The sequence below is a fragment of the Danio rerio genome, chromosome 4, assembly GCF_052040795.2.
Source record: "Danio rerio strain M-AB ecotype USA chromosome 4, GRCz13ab, whole genome shotgun sequence".
NCBI classification, from domain to species: domain Eukaryota; kingdom Metazoa; phylum Chordata; class Actinopteri; order Cypriniformes; family Danionidae; genus Danio; species Danio rerio.
The window spans coordinates 61851626-61875296 of NC_141024.2; the positions used below are offsets into that span (position 1 = coordinate 61851626).

The window sequence follows — 23671 nt, forward strand, 5'->3', positions numbered from 1 at the left end:
ACCTCTCACACCCTAAGCGGGAATCATACCCCTAGACCAACGAGCCACAAAAGCTTGAATTTTTCACAAGACATCAAAAGCAACAGATGGTCAGAAATCCTTATCTAACAAACATTGAAGCAGGGCTTTTGCTTCATTTGGACCCGGAACTTCTGCAATGGTTCGTCCAGGATTTGAAAACGGTACCTCTCGCACCTTATGCGAGAATCAAGTCCCGAGACCAACGAGCTACTGCAAAACAGCCACTTTACATGGCAACACTATCTGCTGACAAACTGGCATTCTCAGAAAAAAGGCCTCTGTGTAGGCCACAACGCCCTTACAAAACAAAAGACAACTGTAAGGGTTCAACCGAAATTTGAACCCAGGATTTCTCATGGCATGAACGAGAATCATACTCCTAGACCAGCAAGCCACTATGCAAGAAATATTTTGTGTCGACACTATCTGCTGACAAACTGAAATTCTTTGAAAGACTTTTTATGAAAAGCATAAAGCCCTGTAAAGCAACAGAGAAACTGCAACGGCTCGTTCGGGATTTAAATCCAGGACCTTTCGCACCCTAAGGGAGAATCATACCCCTAGACCAACGAACCACAAAAGCTTAAATATTTCACAAGACATCAGAAGCAACAGATAGTCAGAAATCCTTATCTAACAAACAGTGAAGCAGGGCTTTTGCTTTATTTGGACCCGGGACTTCTGCAATGGTTCGTCCAGTATTTATAAACAGGACCTCTCACACCTTATGCGAGAATCAAGCCCCTAGACCAACGAGCTACTGCAAAACAGCCACTTTACATGGCAACACTATCTGCTGACAAACTGGCATTCTCAGAAAAAAAGGTCTCTGTGTAAGCCACAACGACCTTACAATACAGCAGACAACTGTAAGGGCTTAACCGAAATTTGAATCTGGGATTTCTCATGGCATGAACGAAAAATCAAACTCCTAGATCAGCAAGCCACTATGCAAAGGAATGTTTTATGTGGCGACACTATCTGCTGACAAATTGGAATTCTTCGAAAGATGTTTTTATGAAAGAGATAATGCCCTGTAAAAGGTAGTAAACTTGTAAGGGCTCATCCGGGATTTGAACCCAGGACCTCTCGCACCCGAAGCGAGAATCATACCCCTAGACCAACAAGCCACTGCAAAACAGCCACTGCAAATATCTTTATATGGCAACACTATCTGCTGACTAACCGGCATTCTCAGAAAAAAGGCCTCTGTGTAAGCCACAATGCCCTTACAAGACAACAGACAACTGTAAGGGTTCAACAGAAATTTGAACCTAGGATTACTCATTGCATGAACGAGAATCATACTCCTAGACCAGCAAGCCACTATGCAAGGAATATTTTATGTGGCGACACTATCTGCTGACAAACTGGAATTCTTCAAAAGACGTTTTTACGAAAGACAATGCCCTGTAAAACACCGGACACCCGTTACTGCTCGACCAGGATTTAAACACAGGACCTCTCGCACCCGAAGCAAGAATCATGCCCCTACATCAAGGAGCCACTGCAAATCAGCAACTTTATATGGCAACACTATCTGCTGACAAACTGGCATTCTCAGAAAAAAGGCCTCTGTGTACGCCACAACGACCTTACAATAAAGCAGACAACTGTAAGGGCTCAACCGAAATTTGAATCTGGGATTTCTCATGGCATGAACGAAAAATCATACTCCTAGACCAGCAAGCCACTATGCAAAGGAATGTTTTATGTGGCGACACTATCTGCTGACAAACTGGAATTCTTCGAAAGATGTTTTTATGAAAGAGATAATGCCCTGTAAAAGGTAGTAAACCTGTAAGGGCTCGTGCGGGATTTGAACCCGGGTCCTCTCGCACCCTAAGCGAGAATCATACCCCTAGACCAACGAGCCACAAAAGCTTGAATATTTCACAAGACATTAGAAGCAACAGATGGTCAGAAATCCTTATCTATCAAACATTGAAGCAGGGCTTTTGCTTCATTTGGACCTGGGACTTCTGCAATGATTCGTTCAGGATTTGAAAACGGGACCTCTCGCACCTTGTGCGAGAATCAAGCCACTAGACCAACGAGCTACTACAAAACAGCCACTTTACATGGCAACATTATCTGCTGACAAACCAGCATTCTCAGAAAAAAGGCCTCTGTGTAAGCCACAATGCCCTTACAAAACAAAAGACAACTGTAAGTGCTCAACCGAAATTTGAATCTGGGGTTTCTCACGGCATGAACGAGAATGATACTTCTAGACAGCCAAGCCACTTTGCAAAGGAATGTTTTATGTGCCGACACTATCTGCTGACAAACTGGAATTCTTCGAAAAACGTTTTTATGAAAGACATAATGTCCTGTAAAACAGAGGACACCTGCAAGGGCTCATCTGGAATTTGAACCTGGGACCTCTTGTACCAGAAGCATGAATCATACCCCTAGACCAACTAAATTAAGAGAACTTCACATGGCGTCAGAAGCATCAGATTGTCAGAAATCTTTCTCTAACGAATCAAGGGCACCCTAAGTGAGAATCATACCCCTAGACCAACGAGCCATTGCAAAACAGCAACTTTATTTTGCAACACTATCTGTTGACCAACCGGCATTCTCAGAAAAAAAGGCCTCTGTGTAAGCCACAACGCCCTTACAAAACAGCAGACAACTGTAAGGGCTCAACCAAAATTTGAATCTGGGATTTCTCACGGCATGAACGAGAATCATATTCCTCGACAACCAAGCCACTATGCAAAGGAATGTTTTATGTGCCGACATTATCTGCTGACAAACTGGAATTCTTTGAAAAACGTTTTTATGAAAGACATAATGCCTTATAAAACAGAGAAACTGCAAGGGCTCATCCAGGATTGCAAAGCAGGACCTCTCGCACCATAAGCAAGAATTATACCCCTAGACCAACGAGCCAATAAAATCTGAAGTCTTCACATGGTATCTGAAGCAGACGGTCAGAAATCTTTCTCTAATGATTGAGTCAGTACCTTCAAAAGCTCAAACATTGAAGCAGGGCTTGTGCTTCACTTGGACCCGGGACTTCTACTGCACAAAAAAAGAGTCGCAGCCCCTTTTTTGCTTATAAATTGTTGTTGTTTTTATGCAGTAGCTTCAGTGAGGTAAATAGATCTTATCCATTTCACAGATTAAAGCTGCATGGCAAAACCACACATAACATTATGTAAGTGATTAGTGGAGGAGGATGGTGATAGCATCAAATAGCTATCTCAGCGCATAGTATCAGAACCACTCACTAATTTGTGTGATTGAAATAGGTCTCATTCATTTCACTGATATGAAGCTGCAAGGAAAGAAGGAAAAGGTTCCATCAAGATTTGAACTCAGATCACTGGATTCAAAGTCCCGAGTGCTAACCATTACACCATGGAATCAGAACTTTTGCAAGATGATATCTGATGCTTGCAAACTGGCATTGAAACAGGCCTCTGTGAACACCATGATGTCCCTCAAAACAACAGACACTTTCAAGGGCTTGTCTGGGATTTGAACCTGTGAGCCTTTGCACCTAAAGCAAGAATCATACCCCTAGACCAGGGCTATTAAATTGGCGGCCTGCGGACTGAAGCCGGACCCCAAGGCAGTTTGTTTCGACCTTCCAAATAGTGTGACCAAGACATAAAAAATAAATTTAGTTAATTCGAAAAACGGACGCTATACTTATGAAGTGACGTGCGTCTGTTCAGCGCGAGCTGCAGTTGAAGGCTGCACAGAGCATGAGTCACCATAATCTCACCACAGTGCAATGTAAACAAAAGATATGTTAGACGAGTCATTATTAAAATGATTATGTACGCATGAACACAGATAATAACAACAGTTAATCTAAATAGCTACTTCCCTAATATAAAGCTTGTTGTTCTAATTTACATTAGACGTGATAACCGTGAAAGCATGACTATTATTCAGACTATAATCCTACAACCAAATCTATAATGTTGCAACACTAATTGTTATGCTGCTCATAACATAACATATGAATGTGTCTGAATGTAGAAGAAGCCTACTTCAGCAATGCACTGCTTTTGTTGTGCGAAATACAACATTGTGAATGTTTGTAAAAAAAAAATTAAAAAAAGTCAATTGGACAATGCAGTTGTTTTAAAATACAATATATTAACATTTTAATGTAGGAAAAGCCAACGTGGGTGTCTTTATGAGTACAAATACAGCATATGGGCACTTATATGCAGTTGTGTCATCACATCAAGAACCGGCCCCCATGACAAACAAATTGAAAAGCCCTGCCCTAGACCAACGAGCCACTGCAAAACAGCAACTTTATATGGCAACACTATCTGCTGACATACCGGCTTTCTCAGAAAAAGGCCTCTGTGTAAGCCACAATGCCCTTACAAAATAACAGACAACTGTAAGGGCTCAATTGATGGCTGGGTGGCTGTTAGGGCACAATGGATATCCATTAAAAACATGCCTGATTACTCCATATATCATGCCTACAACAGTGAGTGAAGTGTTTATTAATCCAAAACACACGTAAGCATTTGGCATACTAAAAATGCACTTCAGGGATTTGGACAAGTCAGGGGGAGCATTACTGTAGAGCCCTCAGAAGGTCAGAGCATTCTTTGTGGCATGTTGTGTGTTGCATAACATTGCCAAATGTCATGGATGTCTCTTGGACATAAATAAGGAACGTTTACAGGACTTTACAAGGTGTGAAGCTGAATTGCATGTGCTGAAGCAAATTAATCCAAATACTCAAGAAGCAGCACGGGCAAGGAGAGATCAGCTGCCAGAAGAGCTGCTTCTTTATGTGTATGCATCTAATTATCTTTTATATTACAATCTACAATCAAAAATGTTTGGCCAATCTACAATCAAAAATGTTTGGCCAATCTACAATCAAAAATGTTTGGCCTTCTTCCTCCTCCTTGCAGTCGCAAAGCTCCATGGCAGGATGGGCAAAGGGAGTGTCCAGGAGCAGCAGAACTCAGTGTGGCTGATCTGGTGGAAAGAGAAGGTCTGGTGTATGAAGGAGGTGTTTCAGAAGTTGCAGGTATTTTGCGCTGAACTGCCTCAGTGAGACTTCCCACACTATCGGCGATGCGTCCAAATGGCAGCAGCAACATCTCCAAGTGGCTTGAATGAGTGTTCAAGCTCCTCAAACTGCTGGAGTGCTAGGAATGGGTGGTTCTCCTGGTTGATATTTTTACGTCAAGCTCTGGGTCTCGCCTCTCCTCTCAACCTTGATGGTTGTTCCATGTTCTCTTCTCCTCACTTATTAAATACATACTGCTCCCGCCTACTGGGCCAGGCTGCTGAATCTTCAGCCAGCGGAGCGGCATTGTAGTTAATTCACTTTTTGATTATTACTGAAAAAAAAAATTATTTAAATAAAATTTATTGATAAGAACATTGAATGCTTTGTACAAAAATGTATTTTGATTTATTTTGATTTGTTAACCATGCAATACATTGTATGCCCACCTCTAAACCACCAAACACCCCAATGCTGCAGTGATGTCCTCCTGCTGGTGTAAGGTCCAAAGTGGCTGTAGGCGGTCCTCCTCCCGTGGTCACTTGCTGTTTTTTTTTATTAGCGGCAAGTAATGTTTTTTTCCCGTCTCCTAACATCATTGTACAATTTTTCGCATTGTACAGCCCTTCTTTTGATGTCAAAAGACGAGGACACAGTTGCCACTATCTCCTCCCAAGCCCTTTTTACCTCAGGGAGCTTTGGTGGGTTCCGGCTCATTTCGTAGATGATCTGCTTGTGCAATTTAACCTTGCGCTAATATATATATATATATATATATATATATATATATATATATATATATTTATTTATCATCACCTTAAAATTATAAGGTTCTATCTGACATTTTTTGTCAAAATTTAGTTATTGACATATTCTTGTTAAATGACAACTTATTTAAATTATGTGATGTGTTTTTATAAGTTTACATTTAAGACTTCTTATTTAAAAAACAAAAAAGGTTTATCTACAAAGTCGAACTCTAGCTTGGCTCTATATGGTTATTTCTGTGAGCCAATCAGCATTTTTAATGTATGCACAAGGACTAATCAGGATAAGTTTTCTTTGTCATTTCGCTAGACTGCTCCATTGACAGCGGGCAACACCAAGACAAAATCATATAAAATCAGAGTTGGCTTAATAATAACGCTCCACACAAAATTGAGACGTGTGAAAAGATAATGATTTAGAAGCATTTTTTGACATTGAGATTCATTCATTTTCTTTTCAGCTTAGTCTCTTTACTAATTTGGGGTCACTACAGCGGAATGAACCACCAACTTATCCAGCATATATTTTACGCAGCAGATGCCCTTCCAACTGCAACCCATCACTGGAAAACACCCATACACACTCAATCACACACATACACTATGGCCAATTTTAGCTTACCCAATTCACCTGTACCGCATGTCTTTGGACTTGTGGGGGAAACCCACAGCAAAACGGACAGTACATGCAAACTCCATACAGAAATGGCAACTGACCCAGCTGAGGCTTGAACCAGCATTTTTCTTGCTGTAAGGCAATTGTGCTACCCACTGTGGCACCGCATCGCCGACATAGAGATGAAATGTTACATTTTATATTGTTGAAAAAGAGGTGAATATTAAAAAAAACGTATATATTAAATGTGAAATATATTTATTTGTTTACATATAGTCAGTGAAAGACTTTTTAGTGTTTATTAAACTCAATTGGTCATCTTCTGTTTCTTTTAAAGTCTTAAAATTTGATATTAAGCCTTGAATGGCAAATACTTAATTTAATTCATAAGTCATATAATTCAATAAATATAATTCAATAATTCTTATAAAGCCTAAAATGTCAAAAAAATTAACATATTAATTAGATAAAACTAACATCTGCACTGGAAAAAAATATTTTTCCCTGCCTTGTAAGCTCAATTTGAACAAGAACAAATATTCATCCTAAAACATGAAATAAATGTTATAGAAACGAAAATTTAACTTTCTCAAGCATCAACATATTGTTACAACAACAACTTATATATTTTTTAATTGTATTTCTTGATAAGTAATGCTTCAATGAATGATCTGGTAGAGAGAACCTTATAATTCCAAGCGGAAAATGACTTTTCAGAATGAGAGGGTTCTATCTGCGTTTACTTCACTTTGCAAGTGTAAGAGAACTTTGATCATTTGCATTTAGAGAACGCTTAGGGTCTCTGTCATGTTAAAGTAGGAAAGAGATCTGTTACACACATGTTGTTTGCTATATGGAATGCAAAAACTTTGAAGCTCAATATCTCAAAATCATTCCCAATGCAAATAGAAACTTATAATTCTAAGGTGACGATCTGTGAACTCTTTTCCACCGATCTAAAGGTTTTAATGATTCCCTGATTTCAGTCATTTAGGATATTTAAGTTTTCTGTATTTAATTTAAAATTCCCTTTTACAATGATTTGTGTATAACTATGTATTCCCTTATGCTATTTCACTTTAAATATATAATGAAAAAAAAACAACTAAAAAATAAATGATTAAATTAAAGCTGCTAAGTTAGATATTTTTACTGATAATAATAAATCTTTTGTCACAACCAAGCCACGTCAACCCTGTCTTCCAGTGTCTGAGGGAAATTATATATATTTTATTCCTGAATTTTGAGAAATGATGACAAAAATAGTATTAAACATCTGTATTGTAAATGAGTGATCATGGTATAATCAAAACCTTTTATTAAAGCTGTCCTGTTCTTGTCTTTTGACAATTTAGAAAAGCTTTTTGAACCATTTTAAATGCTGACTACTCTATATATACAATGCACAACATATAATAGCGAGTTTAGACTATTAAAATTAGAGTTTGAAAACACCTTCAGTAATAGAGAGATAATACATGTAAATTCAGATTATGTGTTGCAAACAATGAATAAAAGACAAACTACAACATTTGAACTGAATGTAATACTGTTTAATGGTTTTCTTGATTTTTCCTCTGTTTAAACATTATTCATTTGTGTGTGCTGTTTCTCTTCACTTTGATCTTCAATTATTTTGTTCAGTTAGTTCAGTTTTGCTTTTGGTACTGACTAATCTATTGTATAAACACACTTATTGAATATTATTGAACAGCATCCTATAGAAATAATAATAATACAGCAGAGAGATCTGTATGAGGTGTACTCATTTATATATAAATCTTTAATCTTATTTTTTAGGTTCAACATTGCAGTAAATATTCTCTAGAGACCTCTCAGATTTAATCTTAAATACCTTCTGTAAATATTCCTTCAACACACTCGTGCTCAGAGAAGCTGCACAGATATCTTCAGCTCCAGTGGTTTGTGTTGTCTTGAGGACACACCCACAGTCAGGAGAGTCTCATGAATATTCATGTAAGCATGACTCTGTGGAGCCAATAATATTTCAGGATATACCTGTAGATCACACAGGTGTGTTTTAGTGAAGTGAAAGAGTGAAAGAGCTCAGATTGTGTTCCTGCTGCACAAGAGCGTCTGTACTTCTGCATGTGAGTTTAACACTTCTACATTACGCTGATTTGTGGAGATGATGAAGGGGTTTTATATGTGTGAGTGTGATTTAAATGTCTGATACTGAAGATCAAATCCTCAAACACAGATTAAACACTGAGTCAAACACGCTCATTTAAACACTGTGTCTAAAAGCTTTATTTTTAATCCCTTTAAAGTGTTTGTTCTCTTCTATATCAGACTGACTCAATAGTGTCCAATAATTCAGCATTAAATATAACTCTAAACATTCAGAGCCACGACCTTCAAGTTAAACAGGAAGAAAAGCTGCTGAAAACAACAAGCTGACGATCCTTAAACAACACTGCATGTAACCTTTGACCATCAGAGTAACTCATTAACCGAATAGCCTCTTTAGTGGAGAGACATTTTATTACTCACTAAATCAACAATTGGCTGAACCTGAACTTCTCTTGATAAACTCTATATAACATGCATTTACCTTAAATCAAATGTAAAACACCTGGGACGTCAGATCAGGGGTTAAACCCACTGCATTCATGTTAAGCACTATATATTTATATATATGTATGATTGTTTCCTGAAAGCTCTGCTAATGTCTGCATTGGTGTTTTAGCTGCAGTATGGCAGAGGAGCGAGTAAAGGACTCTTTCTCAGAGAAACACAGGTATTGACTCTTTTTTTACTCCATTATTTCAACACTTTCTCTGAAGAACAAAGACCAACAACAATGCACTTATTTATGTTGTTGTTGCCTGATCAAATGATGGACAATGCTTCAGTTTACAGCTTCTGCTAATGTGTTTAGATCATTCTAGATTACAGACAGCTTGATCTGGGGTCAATGGTGTGGTCTATTTTAGTCCCTCAAAATAGCCTTAACACACCTCCTTTATAGACTGCAACACCCATGAGTCCACAAAGTGGTGCAAACGCATGTGCTATTTTAACAACATGACATAAAACATGAAAATTACTGTTGTGCTGATCTGAAAAAAGCAACAAATCACACTTTACACCTCTTGCACCTTGTGATCTGTTTTATATTTACATAAAAACTTGGTATAATAAACTTATCATATGTTTTTGTTATTAGTGATAGCTAGACCCATATGCAATCTGTGTGTGCAGAAATACGCAGGTTTTTAGCCCACCACTGAGTTTATTTATTTACTAGTGTAAATGTGTGTACATTTATATTATTCAGTTTATAAATTAATTTCAGTGTTATTATTGACTAATATAAATTTTTTTTTTATTTACAGTAGTTTGTAAAGTCCTATTTTCTGTCTTTTAGTAGATATAATATATAAGAGACTTGCTTAGTTTACCAAATATGAGGATCTAAATGAATTAGCATTGTAAACATTAAATAAAACTTTAAAAGTTTTTATTTTTATTTCATTTATTAAGTTTTTAGTTAAGATACGATTATGATTTAGTTTTGATATTACGACACATAAGTCATTTTGCACAAATTCTGCTGCAGAATTAGCAAACAATATCGAAAAAGAAAAAAAAAAACGTTACGGGAAAATGCACTGAGCTGTGAGTAAACTCCACGTGAATATATTTAATATGAATATTGAATTCAATAAAAAACTTTAAATGCAGGAGACACATGTGGGAGTGTTGGACTGGGATTCACATATTCAGAGGAGTATAATAAATGATCTGATGGCTATATTGATCTGAAATTTTACTCATTAAAGATTTATCTTACACCTTGAAAACACCTTGAGGTTGTGACGCTCCTTTTCCTCTTATGTGTGCAGTGTGAGATCAGGATCATGTGTGTCCAGCTCTGTGTCTCTGAAGAGTGACTGGTCAATGGGTGATCCACCAGACCTTAGAGAGAAAACACCATCATCTGCCCAAAGGTATTTAGTGTTGTACAGTATTGATCACACATGAACTATATTTCAGTATTCATCAGGGGCCTCATGTATCAACGCTGCGTACGCACAAAAACTTTGCGTACGCCAGGTTTCACGCTCAGAATGGCTCACGTTTGGATTTACTGACAATGAACTGAACGTGGGAATGTGCGCAGCTTTACGGCAGCTTTCTGGCAGGCGTACGCACATTTTTTTGTGCGTGTCTGTTTTATTTCCATTGGCGACTTCTAGAGGCAGTTATGTTAGATTCCTCTCTACAAAGTGTCTGAGCCTTGCAATGGCAGCTGTATGAGACGGGTTCAGCAGGTAAATAAGGTTTCCATACCATACATTTGACCAGCTAAACATTAAAGCACAATTTGCAGCAGTCGCCTGTTTTCCCAATGTAATCTGAGCGATCTACCGCACGCACATTGCTATAAAGACACTATCTGAAGATGAATTTGCATGCGTGAATCAGAAACATTTCCATTCAATAAATGCGCAAATAAAATATGATGCTTATTGATGAGAACCTATTGTTGATTCCTACTTGTCTTTCTCGTGATAAATAGTTGGCAAAATCTGATATGTAGCGGGGGAAAAAAACAAGAAAGAGTTCATCAGACACTGGATTCGAGCCGAGTTCATGCTCGAACGTATCAATTCATGATCACATGCGTCTTACGAGTAGCGCCACTGAGACCGTTAAGCGTCCTGCAACATTTTTCAGATATAAACCACACTATCTCTTTTTTTTTTAATGCACTCAGTGCGATGTTCAGACCCAACTGTGTTGACCGCATCAGCTAAACTCTCCCACTCTATTTTTTTCTTTTGTTGTTAATTCCGGAGAACAAACTTGCAAATAACACCGCTTTTCTCCGGTCTACCTCCGAAAGCAGCACCTCCAATTCACATTCTGTTCAGAGTTTCTCTTTTTGCTTGATTTTGCCTTTGCTTTTTCATTGGGTTTTGCCATTAGCATAGTCACTAGCATATTCATACGGGGGAGGAGGCGGGGAGGGGTTTTGTGCTCATGCATGTTGCGCTCAGTTTCACGTTCATTCAGATGTACAAAAGAATATGCGTGAGATTCGGCGTACGCAGTGTTTCATACATCTGAAATTTTTTCTGCGTACGCACATTTACAGCTTTGTGCGTACGCAATGTTTTAGTATGATTTCCACGCAAGTCTTCGTACATGAGGCCCCAGGACATTTTTTATTATACTTAATGTGTTTAAAAGAGTCTCTTTAATAAATTGTGTTCTATAATGTTGGCTTTCTTGGATGTCCCCCTTTTTTACATCCTTTTTGAGCCATGAGGCATAACCATGGGGTGTACTCGTTGATTCTTTGTGTTGTTGTTCCTGCAGTGTGGATGGAGATGATCAGACTGGAGACCTGCAGCAGGATTCACTCCAGCCAGAACATGATGAACTTCAGAGAGTCAAAGAGCAGCACAAAACCAGCATGAAGAACAAGTATGAGAGATTATTTGAGGGAATCAACCATGGAGAGACTCAAAAATTCCTGAATAGGATCTACACACAGCTCTACATCATAGAAGGAGAGAGTGAAGGAGTGAATGAAGAACATGAGGTTTTACAGATGGAGAAAAGAGCCAGAACAAAACCCTCACAACACACTCCAGTCTACTGCAATGACATCTTTAAAGCCTCAGCTGGAGCAGGACATGAGGAGAAGATCAAGAAGGAGAAAGCCCAGATCAAGACTGTTCTCACTAAAGGCATCGCTGGAATCGGGAAAACCGTCTCTGTGCAGAAGTTCATTCTGGACTGGGCCGAGGGAAAAGGCCATCAGGATGTAGATTTCATGTTTGTGCTTCCATTTCGAGAGCTGAACTTGATCAGAGATCATCAGTACAGTCTTCACAGACTTCTGCTGGACTTTCATCCTGAACTTGAAGATCTGGAGCCCAAGATTTATGAGCAGTGTAGAGTTGTGTTCATCTTTGATGGTCTGGATGAAAGCAGAATCACACTCAACTTTTCAGATGAGGAGAAAGTTTGTGCTGTGACTGAATCTTCATCAGTGGCTGTGTTGATGCGGAGCCTCCTGAAAGGAGATCTGCTTCCCTCTGCTCTCATCTGGATCACCTCCAGACCAGCAGCAGCCCATCAGATCCCCTCCAGATACATCAAGCGTCTGACAGAGATTCAGGGATTCACTGAGCCTCAGAAGGAGGAATATTTCAGGAAGAGAATCAGCGACGAGCATCAAGCCAGCAGAGTCATCTCCCACATCAGAAGAGCAAGAAGCCTCCAGATCATGTGCCACATACCCGTCTTCTGCTGGATCTCCTCCACTGTGCTTCAGAAGCTCCTGGAAGAAGATGTGAGTGCAGAAATCCCTCAAACTCTGACTGAGATGTACATCCACTTCCTGCTGATTCAGATCAACATGAGGAAGCAGAAGTATGAAGAGAGAGATCCAGAGAAACTCCTGCAGTCCAACAGAGGAGTGATCCTCAAACTTGCTGAAGTGGCTTTCAGACAGCTGATGAAGGGCAATGTGATGTTCTATGAGGAGGACCTGATTGAGAGCGGCATAGACGTCACTGACGCCTCAGTGTATTCTGGGATCTGCACTGAGATCTTCAAGGAGGAATCTGTAATTCATCAGAGGAAAGTCTACAGCTTCATCCATCTCAGCTTTCAGGAGTTTCTGGCTGCTTTCTTTGTGTTTTACTGCCATTTAACAGAGAACAGAGAACCGCTGAGGGTGATTTATGACAGTGAATATTCATATAATGAATATCTACAGTCCAGCTCTGAGAAGTCTCTGTATGATCTGCTCAGTTCAGCAGTGTATAAAGCTGTCTGGAGTAGTAATGGTCATCTGGATCTGTTCCTGCGGTTCCTGCTGGGCGTCTCATTGGAGTCCAATCAGAGACTCTTCCAGGATCTGCTGACACACACAGAGGAGAGCTCAGAGAACATCAGGAGAATCACACAGTACATTAAAGACGAGATCAAGAGAGGTAAACATCTCTCAGCTGAAAGATCCATCAATCTGTTCCTCTGTCTGCTGGAGGTGAAAGATCAGACTCTGGCCAGAGAGATTCAGGAGTTTGTGAAATCAGACAAACACTCAGAGGAGGAACTCACTCCTGCTCACTGCTCAACAATCTCCTACATGATTGAGATGTCAGAGGAGCCGCTGGATGAGTTAGACTCTAATAAATTCAACACATCAGATGTGGGAAGACGGAGACTGATAGCAGCTGTGAGAAACTGCAGAAGAGCTCTGTGAGTATTCATTGATTGATCACAGAAGACACACATCAGTCTGCACTGAAGACTCAGATCAGTTTAGTGAATCACTGCCCTGCTTTAACAGAGAATCTTTAGCTGGCCATATCGTCCCCCTGTGAGATCGCTGATACACCATATTACTGCATGGGGACACGGCGGCAGTGTTCTGTTTCCTTATTTGCTCATTTATTTCATCATTTCTAAACGTATTTAACAAACTTTTCTTGACTTTTTACTCACACAAACAACATTTGTACTTATTTAATAATCTACTTCATTTGCTTTACAGTTTATCCTGGAAAATAACTCAAATCCCTGTGCTCCTCCAGCTGAATGGGACATTTGTTGATGTGTATTTGCTCAAATCTAACACAGTGTTGCTCTTGGATAATTGTGTTTGTTTTTTGATCAGAGAAATAGTGTAATTTTAGACACAGTATTGCCGTCTCGCTGCAGACATGCCTGTAATATTACATTTACTGTAGGCCTACACACTAAACTTTACACTAAGCTCAGTAAAATGCTCTATGATTAGTTATTAATAATCTGTTCAATAATTCATTACAGTCACGTGAATGGGGAAATACAGGTTTAGTTTAGTTTAATGTAGTTTAAATAAATCAATCAATAAAAAGAGCAGATTTAAATGAAATAATATTCTTGTTCTGAAAATGCCCATGTGTCTGGAGTGTGTCAGCAATTCTTGCAGTTCACTACAGTTTTGAGTCTGACTCCAAATCCAGTCCTCCATGGGTTAATACATTTGATTTCCAGTGATCATGTCTGTGTGATTTTGTTGTCAGCACATTCAACTGTGTAAAGAACAAAGTATTTAATAAGAATATTTCATTCATTCAGATCTAGGATGTTTTATTTTAGTGTTCCCTTTATTGTTTGAGCAGTATATGTATATAGTTTATTTCCAGTGTTACTTTATTCACTGTAGACTGGACTCATGAACACTCAACACTGCTCATTTCTTACTGCTGATTTTGTTGCTCTTTGTCCTCTACACAGGCTACAGCGCTGTGAACTCACTGTTCAGTGCTGTGAGAGTTTGTCTTCAGCTCTACAATCCTCAAACTGTGTGCTGAGAGAGCTGGACATGAGTAACAATGACCTGCAGGATTCAGCAGTTAAGCTTCTCTCTGATGGACTGAAGAGTCAACACTGTAAACTGGAGACACTAAGGTCTGAGTTCAAACACCTGATTGATTGATTGATTAATTGATTGATTGATTGATTGATTGATTGATTGATTGATTGATTGATTGATTGATTGATTGATCGATCGATTGATTGATCGATCGATTGATTTTTTTTGTTTTGTTACATCAGACAGATCACATTAACAGTGTGTTTTTAGTCATGTGTGCTCTTTCTCAGACTGATGACATGTAAACTCACTGCCGATTCTTGTGAGAGTTTGTCTTCAGCTCTACAATCCTCAAACTGTGTCCTAAGAGAGCTGGACCTGAGTAACAATGACCTGCAGGATTCAGGAGTGAAGCTTCTCTCTGATGGACTGAAGAGTCAACACTGTAAACTGGACACACTGAGGTAAATGATTCTCCACTCTACAATAACTACAGTCAGACAGTTTCATATTAGAGCTCTTCATGCTTGAACATGTTAACCCTGGGTGATACTAAACCCCAGATAACAGGAATTCTGGTTTATCAGTAATTATGTTTCACACTGCTCATATTATACCTGTAGTAAATATTGTGTTTGTCCTCTACACAGGCTACAGTGGTGTAAACTTACTGTTCAGTGCTGTGAGAGTTTGTCTTCAGTTCTACAATCCTCAAACCATGTGCTGAGAGAGCTGGACCTGAGTAACAATGACCTGCAGGATTCAGGAGTGAAGAAGCTCTCTGATGGAATGAAGAGTCAACACTGTAAACTGGAGACACTGAGGTCTGAGTTTAAATACCTTATTGATTGATTGATTGATTGATTGATTGATTTTTTTTTTGTTTTGTTATATAAGACAGATCACATTAACAGTGTGGTTTTAGTAATGTGTTCTTCTTTCTCAGATTGGCCATGTGTAATCTCACTGTTCAGTGCTGTGAGAGTTTGTCTTTAGCTCTACAATCCTCAAACTGTGTGCTGAGAGAGCTGGACCTGAGTAACAATGACCTGCAGGATTCAGGAGTGAAGAAGCTCTCTGATGGACTGAAGAGTCAACACTGTAAACTGGACACACTGAGGTAAATGATTCTCCACTCTACAATAACTACAGTCAGACAGCTTCATATTAGAGCTCTTTATGCTTGAACATGTTAACCCTGGGTGTTACTAAACCCCAGATAACTGGAATTATGGTTTATCAGTGATTATGTTTCACACTGCTCATACTATACCTGTAGTTAACCCTCAGGGGTTTGAGGTGATTTTGGGACCCCTGAGATGTTTTGACATGCCCTGACATCTGTGCTGATTTCAGCTACTTATTACACAGAACTGGCCAACATGTGTTTTATTTGTATTCAACACAAACTGAGCTACAATAATATGTGAGAGATATTGATGTACATGCTTGTGTTTTAGAAATAAATATTATGTGTGGTTAGTAGGTTTTGGAGAAACAAATGTAGCTGAAATAAGACCCAAAAACCCAGGCCCGCATTAGGAACTCAGGGGCCCCTGGGCACATTGTCTTGTAAGGCACCCTAACTGGCCGCACCCCTATAGTTGAATTTAAAAAATAAGAATAATATAATAATTTTTAAATAAAATGAATCTATAATTTGTTGCCCACATATTTAAATAAATGATATATAGTACATATGTATTTATAGTCTACAAAGATTTAACTTATTTTTCAAAGCATTGAATAAAAATACTAATAAAACTATAAATATATATATTCTGGGCCTTTCTCTCTCTCTCTCCCTCTTTCTCTCCTTTTCTGTCTTTCTCTCACACGATGAATCCAGTCCGCGCTGCGCTGCCATTAGCCTCCTCCGCCTGGTTTATGCTAGCTACTCATCATTTAAAGTTACCATAACGTCTTCTTCTGTACCCTCATTCTCCTGATCAAGGGGCTGTTTAAAGATGGTGTGTATGGAAAATGCCTCAATAAAGATGCCTCCTCTTTCTCTCGCGTTTGCTAAATCCACTTGTCCACTCATTTTTGATCTATGACCAATACTAACGTTACACTACAGTCCGCTCAGTTTAGTGCGGGTTATTACAAAACTGACGTTTCCGCGCTTGACCAATTACAGTATTCTGTTTAGTTAAAGAAAAAAAGCAGTTTAAATATAATAATAATATTAATATGTGATCGCGATTTTTTTGCTCAGAGGAAATACAGTTATCTGAGCAATATAGTTTTTGCAGAGAGGGAGGCACCTATAAGGCTAAACATTATTAAATACCCACAAGACACTTGTGACTTTATATCACATTTGCGTTATTTTTAAAAAATGCTTCCTACCTGTTAAAAATAAATATATTTCCAATCTGATATGTAATGGGGAGAAAAAAAAGTAGCACGAGTTCATCTGATGGTGGATTCGAATCGAGTTTATAATTAATCGCGTCAAAAAATGGAACTGTGCGCCTTACAAGGTGCGCCACTGCGGCTGTACTGTTCAGCAACTCTTTACTCATCTTGTCTCTATTAATCAGGCATCGATGGGCGTAAACCCTGAATAGCTTATTCCAACTACATGCGCTATTTGCAATTAGCCAAAAAAGACACTCCGAAATTGTCTTTTTTTCTCTCCTCTTGCAGGGGCCCCTAGTGCGCATGGGCCCCTGGGCCTGTGCCTATAAGGCCCATTGGTTAATCCAGCCCTGCAAAAACCACACTGAATGTGCCTGAACAAGACTTTAGAGTAAGCAGTCTTGTAGACTAGAATATTTACTGCACAATTATGTGAAAATTATTCTGTTCTCTTATTCAGAGAAAACATAACAATGATCTACGTTTTTTTAAGTTTGTTTTGGGTGATCTCAGCTGTATGTGTGAGTGACAATGCTCATGAATAATTCACACCTGAGAGACAACAGACACTCCCCCACTCACCCATCAAGGGCAGTGTACAGCAATGTCCATCTGCAGAAGCTAGCCCAAACTCAATGCTTGTTGTCTTACTGCTGTGTGACCATGTAAACACTCTGGGTGAACAATATACAGTGCTCAGCATATATAAGTACACCCCTCACTAATCTCTCTTTTACATTCATATTTTAATAGGAAGCTCTTTAATATTATATTTGTGGATAAACAAAAGATTAGCCAAATCTGGAGCTCATCTAACAAAATAACTTATGATAACAGTCCAAAAACTAGTACACTCAAATGTATATGTTATAGAAAAATATTAAATACAAAATTAAAAAAGAGGAAAAATCAAGAAAAGCAAAACAATGGAAGAATTTAGCTGAAATTTTTTAGGGTTTCTTTGCAATATTTTGTCCGAATTTAATTGTATTATCTTTTAATTTCTGAATTTGTTTGGTGAATAAAATAGGATTGTCACAAATAAATCTGTTTAATAAATGTGTTCTGTTTAAATGCAGCAGAATACACTGCCTATATTGACTGAGAAATGGAGGAAAGTCTTGATTTTCAGAATGGGCTGTCCTCCATTATACTGTATGTGACTTATACAGCCGCACATAAAATATATTTTTAAAATGGTGTAAAACGTGTTCGCCAAAATCTCTTGTGCATTAATCCAGCATTTAATAAAAATTTTCTAAACGAGTCGGAGACACTGAAGTACCGTAATGACAAACGCTTTAAAAACAAGAATAAATCAGATTTAAATCATAATCATATTTGAAGACCTTTTAATATATATTTTAAAAATAGTTGCAGTCTTAGGCCCTGTTTACACTAATGCGTTTTCGTTTTAAAACGCATAAGTTTTGCTAAGGTTACACACTATGCCGGAGTTTTTGAGCGCTGAAAACGGAGCGTTTTAAAAACGCTGGAGAGGCCATTTTCATTCTAAAATGCTGCTGTTCCGTCTCAGTGTGGATGGGGGAAAACGGACACATTTGAAAACGGAGGTGTGGCTGCTGAGATTTGCTACCTGATTGGGGCTTTTGTGTCATTGTTCATCCTTCCCTTATTCATCAAGCCCCTATTACATGACTAGAACACATGGCTTTAACGCTACCGGAAGACAACAGACCAGCCTTTCAATGTAAACAACAACATGGAAACAGAAATGGGAGCGTTGTTTGCACTATTGTCTGTTTTAGGCGGCATTGTGCAGTTATTCATTTGTTACGTTTAGTAACAACTCGACCTCGTCGTCTGTCCACAAAAACACCTCTCTTGCTTTTTGGCTTCGCGTTTATTGTTCAACCGGCGTTTGTTGACTACCAATAACCAAATGCCGAGCGAGACACATGCTTCCTGTTTATACTAGAACGCGCATGCCCAGAGTACACGAATGGTCATGTGATGTACGGTTTTGGTGGCGTAGTGTGAACGGAGATATGTTCAGAAATGCTAGGGTGGACGCGGATCGTTTTTGACCTAAAACGCCGTTTTCAAACTAAAATGCACTAGTGCAAACGGGGCCTGAGTTCGCTGTTTTTGTGACTCTGTCTGTGGGTGTCAACATTTAAAATCACTTTCCTTGTGAAAGTGAACCACAGCAAGAACACAAATAAACATTATACCAGTGTTAATCCTGTTTCAGAACAGAACAGTGGATCTGGAGGTGTGAAAGCAGCAGAGTTAAACGCTAAAGTGAAGCTGTTTTGTGTCCTGCTGAAGGTTTGAGCTGCTCTCATATTTGTGCAGTTTCAGTTTCTTGAAAACAAATAAAAGTCTCATGATAAAGTGTCTGAAATAATCCTGATTACTCGCTCATCTAAAACAATATCTGCTAAAGGCTGAATGTGAAGGAGAGTCAGCAGTCATGAATATTGATCAGGTGTTTCTCTCCTGACAGAATAAAAGTGACTGTGGGTCGGGTGATAAACACATTAAAAGAGCGGGTTTGTGTTTGTCTGAGCTCATTTTGTTTTAGTCCACAACAGAATCACAAAATAAATGATGAAATCAGCTCATTTCCTGTTGTGTTTTATACATGACTTTAAGATGATCTTCTGAGCTCAAGTGTGTCTTCTTCCTCCTCACAGCAGACTTTACAGCTTGATGTGGTGTATTATGAACAATGTCTTTGCTCTGTACACTTCTACAGATGATGTCGAGTCCTTGTTGAGTGTGTGAGTGTGTTTGCTGATGCGAGGGCTCGATCAATAAGGAGAGCTAATCAGGATGTGTGTGTTCATCACTGCTGTTGACATGAGCAGAAACAGCAGTCAGCATCTTCACAACACAAAGAGATGTGTGATTGTCCAACTGTGTGATGTGGACTATTGCTGTGTTTGTAGATTGTCTGGCTGTATGGTGACAGAGGAAGGCTGTGGTTTTCTGTCTTCAGCTCTGACTTCAAACCCCTCACACCTGAGAGAGCTGGATCTGAGCTACAATCATCCAGGAGATTCAGGAGTCAAGCTGCTCTCTGAACAACTGGAGGATCCAAACTACACACTGGACAAACTCAAGTATGTGGAGCAGCAATGGCCTTGTGCTTTTACACTGAATGGCTTTAAAAAGACACTAGAAAGCTCTTTTGTGATCAGCTTCAGTTTTCTGTGAGGGTTATGGGGTGAGGACAGACAGAAGATACAGCTTGTAGAGTATTACAGTCAGGTCTATGAAGAGCAAATCATTGAGTGTGAAATGAATCTCCTCTGTAAATGTTGGAGTGTATTGGCTCAGTTACAGTGACATTAAGCGGGACACACTGTACAGTTTCAGCATTTGAGCTGAGCAGAGAAACTTCTTCCTCCATTTCTGCTGAAGAATCCTACAATATCAGGTCAGGAATAGGGTTGGGGATTGAAGATGGATTCAGATTCTGGAATCAGACACTTGGATTAATGTTCAGACTCTTGTTCTAAAATCAACATCTGGATTCCTCTTCTCTGTGCACACATGTGTATTTTTCACTTGCTAATCTGTCAGGAACTTGGGCGCTGGCGAGCAGCTTTAATAATCTGAACATAGTTTAGAGATGGACTGCAACATGTGCTCAAAGGCTGCATGTGCTGAAGAACGATGGCAAAGCTAAGTGTGATCACTGTAATAAATGAATGTTGCAGCAGGGTGTCTCCATCAACATGAGCAGTATCTGCGCTCGCTTCACCAACAGCAGAGGAAAAGAACGCACTGTGTTACATTCATTGTGCATACCGGCTCAACCAACAAGTGTTGTGTGTTTTAGCTCAAGAGTTTGGAGCGTGTAGCTGAGCAGCTCAGTGCTAGCTTTAGCTTATTAGCTGAGGGGGAAACTAAACAGCTCATTCTCTCCATCTGTGTGTGTTTACAGTCTGGATCATGGAGGACACACGAGGATTACAGCAGGACCGCGCAAATGTAGGACTACACACACACACACACACACACACAAACACACACACTCACATAATCACACACAAACACACACACACACACGCAAGCATGCACACACACTCACACATACACACTCACACGCACACTTCTTCTTTGGCTCTCGGCGAAGGCGGTCGCTCTTCTTCCCGCTCCGTCCCATATCTCTCCTGCTAGCACCTCTTGTCTCGTCTTATACTATCTCTGAGGCTCTCCTTGTCCTGCTTTCCAAACGAAAAAGGAATTATGAATTTGATCAACTGGTCTCTGAATGCAATTGACACCATGAAGATATCTACCTATTCGGAACTTTGATAACAGGGTTTCTGCTGATGGGCTTATGCGGGGCCCTGGGATATCGGAAACTGATAAAAGCGGTCAGCGCAGCTCAAAACCCCACTAGGCTGGCCGGCTTGATTGAAACACTGATGGGTAGGGTCGCGAATCAGACTATGGTCCTTGACCGCAAACTGGAAACCATCGAGGTGAAGTTAGCGGCTCTGCAACAAATTTTGGCCAGATCGGGAGACGAGTGATGGACATTAAATATCTGTGAAATTGGCAGATATTGACCTAAAGTGGAAGTATCTTACTGTCTTTTTTTCGGCTCTCCTCTTACTCCTGCCAGACGGCCTCGGCTGGAAGTAAACAACTCCCTGGGATAAGCAAGATAAGCGGACGCTCTGAAATTCCTGCCCCTGTCAAGGACACCTGCGGGACTCTGGACTATGCAGGCTCACACACACACACAAACATATCTACAGATAAACATTCACCACCGATCCCCATCCAAACGCCTTCGTGTGCTTTTACCCACGTGGGGCATGGGCGGGGCTGTGACTTGCACCGGAAATGGCTGCTGGACCAGTTGGCTGCCCGCACTCAACGGACTGTTTTCCATATGGTCTGGGGGGTCCAATTTCGCTATACGAAAGTGTAGTGACAAATAAAGGCTTGATTGATTGATTGATTGATTGACACACACGCGCGCGCGCACACACACACACACACACACACACACACACACACACACACACACACACACACACACACACACGCACAAACATACACTCTCACACACACACACACATACACATGCACTCACACAAAACACACACACACGCGTGCGCGACACTCTCTCTCTCTGTCTCTCACACATACACGCTCTCTCTCCGTCACACACACACACACAGCTGTGGTTATAAATGTGTTTGTTCTTGTGTTCAGATGTCTGTTTCCTCACTCTGGATCCAAACACAGCACACACTCGTCTCATTCTGTCTGAGAACAGAGAGGTGAAGAGTGTGAGTGAGAATCAGCCGTATCCTGATCATCCAGACAGATTTGATGATAATCCTCAGGTGTTGTGCAGAGAGAGTGTGTGTGGACGCTGTTACTGGGAGATTGATTGGAGTGGAGATGCTGGTGTGCGTATATCAGTGTCATATAAGAGCATCAGCAGGAAGGGAAGAGGTGATGAGTGTGTGTTTGGACGTAATGCTCAGTCCTGGAGTTTGATCAGCACTTCATCCAGATTCATATTCAGTCACAATAACACAGACACTGCTCTCCCAGTGGAACCGCTCAGCAGGAGAATAGGAGTGTTTGTGGATCACAGTGCAGGAACTCTGATCTTCTACAACATCTATAGAGACACAATGAGCCTCATCCACTCAGTCCAGACCACATTCACTGAGCCGCTCTGTGCTGGGTTTAGGCCTAGTTCTGGAACATCAGTGAAACTGAGCTGAAGACTGACGAGAGATTTACCCAGAATCCTCTGCAGGAGCACTCAGCAGCAGTGTGTGTTTGTGTGTGTGTGTGTGTGTGTGTGTGTGTGTGTGTGTGTGTGTGTGTGTGTGTGAGAGAGAGAGAGAGTGAGAGCATGTGTTTGTTTGTGTGTCTGTTTGTGTGTGAGAGAAAGAGAGAGAGAGTGTGTGTGTTTGTGCATGTTCAATTGTGTGTGTGTGTGTGTGTGTATGTGGGTGTATGTTCATTGCTGTGTATGCATGTTTACTGCTGTGTGTGTTTTGTGCGCGCGCATGTGCGTGTGTGTGTGCGTGTGTGTGTGTGTGTGCACATGTGTGTCTCTCTCTGTATGTGGTTGTGTGTGTGTGTGTGTCTCTTTCTGTGTGTGCGTGTGTGAGAGAGCAAGAGGGAGAGTGAGTGCGTTTGTATGTGTGTGTGAGAGGTGTGTGTGTGTGTGTGTGTGTGTGTGTGTGTGTGTGTGTGTGTTTCTCAGTCTTCATCAGTGTCATCATTGATGTTGATGAAGTGTCCTCCAGGATGCTGCTGTGTTCAGATCAGCTCATTCTTGTCTACAGATTGATCTTCTTCATTGTTTCTCTGTTGTTTGAGCACAAATAATAAAAGTCAATGTCAAATCCACTGCTGATATTAGAATGTGACGATGAACATGGAAATGTCTGAATCCTGTCTGAATCTCTGTCAAATCTTGAATCAACTGTAGAGAAATCCAGCAGCTCAATGAATAAAGGAGAAATGAAGTGTGACGTTTGTTTCTGCTCTTCTGATCTTCTTCTTCTTCATGATTTAACTTGAACTGAACAATA

At 40.0% G+C, this 23671-nt stretch overlaps 1 protein-coding gene and 2 non-coding genes across 4 annotated transcripts; 1 reads left to right on the forward strand and 2 right to left on the reverse strand.

Moving 5' to 3' along the window:
- Nucleotides 1–1079: 1079 nt before the first annotated feature.
- Nucleotides 1080–1151, reverse strand: trnap-cgg (transfer RNA proline (anticodon CGG)). Its single transcript has one exon. It is a non-coding gene; the product is annotated as a tRNA-Pro (tRNA).
- A 674-nt stretch (nucleotides 1152–1825) lies between these two features.
- trnap-agg (transfer RNA proline (anticodon AGG)) lies at nucleotides 1826–1897 on the reverse strand. The gene has a single exon. It is a non-coding gene; the product is annotated as a tRNA-Pro (tRNA).
- A 6545-nt stretch (nucleotides 1898–8442) lies between these two features.
- Nucleotides 8443–23611, forward strand: si:dkey-26m3.3. 2 transcript variants are annotated; one of them, NM_001441674.1, is made up of 11 exons: nucleotides 8443–8523; nucleotides 9123–9173; nucleotides 10282–10386; nucleotides 11762–13657; nucleotides 14681–14854; nucleotides 15050–15223; nucleotides 15410–15583; nucleotides 15706–15879; nucleotides 20039–20212; nucleotides 21040–21086; nucleotides 22326–23610. In NM_001441674.1, the coding sequence occupies exons 2-11, from the start codon at nucleotides 9130–9132 to the stop codon at nucleotides 22847–22849; spliced, it is 3486 nt and encodes a 1161-aa protein (NP_001428603.1). In that variant the 5' UTR covers nucleotides 8443–8523; nucleotides 9123–9129; the 3' UTR covers nucleotides 22850–23610. The 2 variants fall into 2 exon arrangements, with proteins under 2 accessions (NP_001428603.1, XP_088505720.1); XM_088649594.1 differs by lacking the exons at nucleotides 8443–8523; nucleotides 9123–9173; nucleotides 10282–10386; ... (1 more) ...; nucleotides 15410–15583; nucleotides 15706–15879 and having other exon boundaries at nucleotides 11749–13657; nucleotides 22326–23611.
- The last annotated feature ends 60 nt before the right edge of the window (nucleotides 23612–23671 follow it).